At 38.4% G+C, this 7,061-nt stretch overlaps 1 protein-coding gene across 1 annotated transcript; it reads right to left on the bottom strand.

Moving 5' to 3' along the window:
- Positions 1-5,756: 5,756 nt before the first annotated feature.
- Positions 5,757-6,771, bottom strand: LOC135628813 (glutathione S-transferase U17-like). The gene is made up of 2 exons (XM_065135737.1): positions 6,401-6,771; positions 5,757-6,300 (listed from the first exon to the last, which is right to left on the bottom strand). Exons 1-2 carry the CDS (start codon positions 6,725-6,727, stop codon positions 5,947-5,949), a joined length of 681 nt encoding a protein of 226 aa, XP_064991809.1. The 5' UTR covers positions 6,728-6,771; the 3' UTR covers positions 5,757-5,946.
- Between the last annotated feature and the right edge of the window lie 290 nt (positions 6,772-7,061).

Genomic DNA, 7,061 nt, shown 5'->3' on the forward strand with positions numbered 1-7,061 from the left:
ATTTTGAATATTAATAAATTTTGATCAAATTAATTAGGATTATTATATATCAGATCATATACCAAATCAACCTTATATAACACTATCAATTTTAAGAATCTCTTAGTTCATTTCATTTCATCTCACACATATTAATATTTTTATTAAAAAATATCTTTTAATGTCAATCTATAAAAAGGCATACTTTGTAGAAATATTTAGCAGGAAAAAAAAAGATATTTAGCTATAGTAAAGGTTTTTTTTAGTGAAATTAGTGTTCATTCAAAAATTTTATTTTTTTGCTACAAATAAATAATAAATTTTAAAATAATCAGAATTGACGTATCTATATAATTTTAAAATTTTATAATAAAATATTTATATTAATTAATGTATGAAATTCCTCCATATCAATAAGGCAATATGTTAGGGGTAATGTCTATCGATCCTCCATAAGGGAGTGGTACCATAGTAGGCGAGCTAATTATAAATTATCCCTTATAATTAGACCACTTTAGCATTCTAGTTTCTAAATTTAAAAAAATTATATTAAAATATCTATAATTATGAAAGTGAAATATATACCCTCACTAATCCTAATGTTATTAGCTTTACCAATATAATATACAATATGTGATAGCTCATGCAAGAATGACATGAAAACGATGGACAAAAAGATAATTTCAATAGTGGTGATGAACGATGGCACTGTGGGTGGTTGTTGTGGTGTTCAATGATAATAACACGATGGTCGATGTTGTCGATATCAATTCGAACATTGACGATGAGGAGGAAGATGAGGTAGAGTGATGAAGCATATGTGTTGGTGTCAGAGGAGGAAGAGGAGGGAGGTGAGGCATCTGCATTAGTAGTGCATCGCTCTACCTCTTCTAGCATCACTTTGCATCTGCGTCAACACTGGAGGAAGAAGAAGAAGCAGGTGAGGTATCTACATCACCGATGATGAGGAGAAAGGAAGAAGAGGAGGCAAGTGAGGTAGAGTGGATGTAGTTGATTGATCTCAAAACACTAGCCAAAATGACGATTCCCAATTCGAAGGCTAATTGCAATGTAGCAATCTATCATTTCTTCATCATCTCACTCATCGTTCCATTGCTACCATCTTTGTGATACTTTCCCCCACCACCATGGCACTAGAGGTGAGTGGGAAGGAGGATGAGAGTTTGTTGCCTTTCCTATTTTGTGTGGTGATCAATTCTTATCATATGATCAAATCCCTTCTACTTATGGGCAAAGTTGATTTGGAAGCCAATCGGTAATCATGTCGCAATGGCCGAGGCATACATGTCATTCGCATGCCAACTAAAGTTCGATAGCTTGAAGTAGGCGTGCGTCTTCACCGAGCTCGCTTGCAACCTTTTCCTCATTCTCGCTATCCATTACCCCTTCCTCGAATCCATCGTGCCACTAGACGAAACAACCATCCAAGGATTTGAGTATTACGCTAATGTAGATATCTCACTTATCTCTTCTTCCTTCTCCGACATCGATGCAAATATAGAGTAGCATTGGAGGAGGAAGATGGGGCCGACACAAATGCCTTACCTCCCTCCTCTTCCCCCTTATCATCGATGTTTGAATCAACCTCGACAAAGCCAACCACCACCATCCGTCATTACCATTGAAAATTTCTTTTTGCCCATCGTTTTTGTGTCATTCATACACATGCTGTCACATATTATATCTTCCACCAGTAAAACCGGAAGCATTAAGATAAATGAGGTTAAAGATTTCACTTTCATAATTATAAAAATTTTAATGTAAATTTTTGAAGTATAGGAATCAGAACGTTAAAGAGGTCTAATTATATGGAGTAATCTATAATTAGCATGACATCGCTATTGAAATTATTTTTTGCCAATCATTTTCTTGCCATTCATACACGTGTCGTCATGTGCTATATTTTCCGTTAATAAAGCCAACAACATTATGGTAAATAGAATTCAATATGTTACTTTCATAATAATAGGAATTTCAATATAAATTTTTTAAGTCTAGAGACAAGGATACTAAAGAGGTCTAACTATAAGAGGTAATATGTAATTAGCCCATCACCATTATTGAAATTATCTTTTTACCTATCAATTTTTTGTCATTCATATATATGCTGTCATATATCGTATCTTCTATCGATAAAATCGATGACGTTAGAATAAATAAGATTAAATATTTTACTATCATAATTATAAGGATTTCAGTATAAATTTTTTAAGTCTAGGATGAATTCTAAAAAGTCTAACTATATAGGGTAATATATAAATAGCTGTAGGCCTACTTTGAATAAGAAAGGATTAAACTTATCTAATATTATCTTATCTCATTGTTAAGTTTGTCCTCTCACATAAGTTGTGCAATCCAATGTGTAAGAGCTTGGCTTCTCGTCCTATATTCTCGTTGGCTACCTGCTTCCCTTTTCTTTTTCTTTCTTCTAATCTCTCTTATGACATTAAAATAAATCTAATATTTAATTTAAAATTTTCAAAACGATGATTGAGTTTGTTTATTAAGATAAAATAAATTTATTGTCTAACTCAACTATGTTCATCTTCTTCTTCCAGTGATTTTTTTATATTTGACCTAAAATAATATTTATTGTTGGGTATGTATCATGTCTCTCTAATTAGTTTTTATGACACCCATTTTTTTTATCACTTTAACGAAAATATCTTTCGGCACCACCCTTACTCTTAGCTATGAATAGATTATTATCAACACCATTGCCACCCTGCTCTTGAGTAGCCGCCTCCTCCGCCTTCGTCATTATTATCTCGTCTTTTCTCATTGGCGATAAGGAGCTTTTCATCTTCACCAATGTCACCTCTTCTGCTTTTGGCAGCCAATGGAGAGCGAGGATAGTAGTGACAATCTGATAATAGTGCCGCAAAGGAGTATAACGAAGGTTGTAGCAAAAATGGAGTAGACAATTAATCGAGAGCGAGGTGGTGGTGATAGTGTTGAGTCATGGGGGAGTGAAAGTTAGTAAAGGAGGCACAGATGATTTGCTAATGATCATAGGTGAGAATGGTGGTGAAGGAATATTTTTATCAAGGTGATAAAAAAGGATACATCTAAAAGTTTAATAGTAATAACTTTTTTTATAAAATATCGAATTTATTTCAAACACATGTTTACTAATGAAGAAATCCTTTATTGATAAGCGTAATATATTATTCAACACACCAATATATATATATATATATATATATATATATATAATGGCTATCTTAAAAGTTTTTTTAGTTTATCGATGTGGAGCTCCCAATAGCTCTTGATCATACCTCCGTATGTTCACTGATGTGGAGCTCCCAATAGATTTTTTAAGAATCTATAGTCTTTCTTATTATCGTATTGTTCATTGATATGGAGCTCCAAATAACTCTCGATCATACCTCTGTATGACCCAATCTCTCGTCGAACATATCTGGTGTGTGTTGTATTAACTCGAATTGTTCCACCATGATCCGCTACATCATGTCGTCTCCTAGTAACATCACCATTGTATTATGATCATTGTGGGATGAACTCGGACTACAATCTCTTCATGCATGGCCTCTACCAATACATCGCAAGGCCTTTGCCATCTTTGATTGTATTCACTCCCTTGGCAAACCTTCATCCACCCACTCTTAGGTCACACATGAACGAAGTATAACTCTAGGATAGTTTGTCGTATAGCAACTCCCGAAGTACACCAACTTTGTTGAAATTGTTGCACCATTATTTGGATCATGGGTCTCTATCCCCACCGACACAATATCCACTATGCACTACTTCCTTCATAGTAACTTGAATGATAATATTGTGGCATATTCTTCTAGAGAATATACATCTGCATCCTCTTATCCCATGCCAAGGCCTTCTGGCCTCAACTTCACCTTCGCAAGTTGAGTCACCTTAGTTCCTCCGTCAAATACTTCATCGAGATAAGGTGCATATGCCTTGAAACTTCCTTCGTCTTTAGTACCATGTAGGATAAGTCTACTCTATCAAAATGAGGGACCTATGGGACGACATGATCCCATCTTACCTCCATAAGAGTTCATGTTCATGACCGTTGTCCAAGAAAAAGCTTCGTGCCTTCGCTCCATATTCCATCTTTTATATTTACTCCCTCTATGTGGCTTAGGCAGTTTGTTGGAAAACCTTAGATAGTATCACATGTGGAGCGAAAAGTAAAACAAATATTAGTTTACCAAAATAATTTTATCGGATCATCGTACGATGAACAAAAGCGTAAAACTAAAAACGACAAAAACCGCATAAGGGGTGTGAGACATTCTCACCTAAGAGAACTCATATATCCCCTAAAGATCACAGATCCTAGTCTATGGATGAAGGAGCTCTCATAAACACCTTTCTAGCTGTGATCGACATGATGAATGCTACAACGATGTACCTCCTCATGCAGCATGTTCTTTCCTCACAATTGCACACCACCACATAGTAGTAGACAAGGAGGGATCGATCCCTTTTATTGTCCTCTTGCAATAGAGAGGGGCCAGTGGTCCAACCTATAACCCTTTTAAGTCCCAACTCTTATTTATAGTCTCTTTTAATTAACCCTAATGGATCCTTCTTATTGGGTATTAGATCTCTATCCAATTATCCCTAACTTAATAAATATTAGATCACCATCCAATAACAATTCTAAGCTCTATTTGGTCTCTCCCAAGGATCCATTAAAATAGGGGCTTATCATATATCTTATATCTAATACTCTATTCATCGTGTTATCCATCATATGTATCTAATCCTTTAGGCCCAATACCGAGCTGGTTGTGAGTTGAACATGTCATAATTCGTTCTAACTTAGTGAATTATTATCCTTATAATAATTCACTCAACTTATCGACTATTGACATACTAGGCCACTACGTCATAGTCCTCAAACAGTATAGGGGATCTAATCCACTAGATATGTTTGCTTTCATTGATTGTATATCAATAGTTCATCATCCATCTACTATCCTAAAGATCATATACCGGGTATGGTGCTGTCAGGCCCATATAGAATCATTATGAGTTTTACTCTAATCGGATTCTTCCGGAGAACTTATCTCTTAATTTAAATCTCACGCTTATCGGATTCATTATAATCTGATTGACCTTGACTAGATATTTTTATGAGTGAGAACATACAAGATATTTCTCTCATGATATAAAAAGTGAATGATCTTTTATTGATACTCAATTACCTTTATAAGGTTGACTATCATTCTCAATGTTGTTTGTACTAGATCCGAAACTTTCATTCATATAAGTCTGATATTAAAAAATAAAATATTTAAATAAGACATCTTTTGATTTTTAAGTGTACGAACCAAATATACAGTTGAGATTATAGAATTATTATATGACGATAAGGTATAATTAATCATCTAGCTTATTTTTTAATGACTACTTATATTAGTGTCCCATCACCCAACACAAATAGCTAAGACCAGCTATATGTACGAGTATATTGATGATTTCTGACTTTAAAAAGAGATGTCACTCTCTTCGCCGCTTGTAGCCGTTGCCTCTTCTCCTCTTCGAACTCTACCGTGACACAACAAAGTCTGACTTCGTATTTAACGGTGGGAAGTGAGACATAAGAACAAGACAATGATCGAAATATATGGCTCGGATGGCGGCGTTAATGGCGGCTGTCAAAAGCAGTTGTTGGCCTCGCCATCGGCATTCGGAAGATCGGTAGTTGTGTGCCGACGATAACCTATGAGAACAAAAACATCAAAGCAACGTTTGGAGATCGCCCATCGAATCCAACAAGATGGTGGTATCCTTTATTGATCACCAACACAACATCATGAGCAAACACAAAAAGGCCACCTCACAGAAAACTACTGTCGGTGACGTTATTCTCCACGGATTTCACCACAACAGCGAGATCCTGAAGCCACTCCAAGTGACCACCACGATTCCTTGTCTTTAATTTGCAGGAGACTCCTATTTCCCCAGATGCATCTTGGCGAACTCCATCAGCTTCTCCGTCTCCGGCATCACCTCCTTCACGGCCTCATGGGTGCAGAACCTCTCCGCCCAAACCGCGAGCAGAGGCGTCTTCTCCTCGTCGAACAACTTGAGGCCGGTCATCTGCTCGATCACCTTCGCCCATCCCAGGTAGGAACCGAGAGCGATGTCGACGTAACCGATGGTGTCCCCGCCGAAGAAGGCTTTGCCCTTGCTCAGCTTCTCGAACGCCTCCTCGAGCAGCTTCAGCCCGGCCCGCGCTTGCTCCGCGGATTCGGCCTCGGCCTCCTCTGTTTCAGCCTTTGCGATGCCGAACATTGACGGGAACCACTGCGTGCAGAGGATTCAGTCATCATCATTCATGTCGATGATCGTAGAAAATTTATAGACCAAGAAAACAGAGGTCAGAAATTGATGGAGGCATGCGAACCTTGTCGTCGATGTAGACGGCCCAGAAGCGGTGGAGGGCGCGCTCGTAGGGGTCGGCCGGCAAGATGGCGTGCCCGGAATTAGCCCAGGCCCCGTCGACGTACTCCACGATGATCATCGACTCGCAGACGGGCTTGTCGTGGTGGAGGAGGACGGGGACCTTCTTGTACACAGGGTTGGATCTCAGAAGCAGCTCGCTCTTCTCCCCGATCTTCTCCTGCAGGAACTCGTACACCACCCCCTTCAGGTTCAGGGCGACCCTCGGGCGCAGCACGAACGGGCTCGGCCACCACCCGATCAGCCTCACTTCTCCTGCTGCCGCTGCCATTGTCTTCTTCTTCTTCTCCCTTCTTCGGTATGAGAGGCAGCAACGCCTGGGCTTCGTTCGTATATATAATAAAGGTTGATGCTTCTTGGAAGCTGCTGTCCTGCTTCTTGGGCAACAAAGGCAGCGATGAATTGCTATAGAAATAAAGCGTGCGTCTGCAGTGACGACGCAGGGAGTCCCCGTATTCATCAGATTACACATCTAATTTTGTTTCCATGAACAAAGTAGAACTTTTGACTCCATGTTTGACCAAACGATCGTTTCCTAGTTTTCAAAATAAAAAATCGAAACATAGGACTAATTCTAATTTGATTTGAAATCGGTGAACTACCGC

This window comes from Musa acuminata, chromosome BXJ3-1, assembly GCF_036884655.1.
Source record: "Musa acuminata AAA Group cultivar baxijiao chromosome BXJ3-1, Cavendish_Baxijiao_AAA, whole genome shotgun sequence".
Taxonomy (NCBI): Eukaryota; Viridiplantae; Streptophyta; class Magnoliopsida; order Zingiberales; family Musaceae; genus Musa; species Musa acuminata.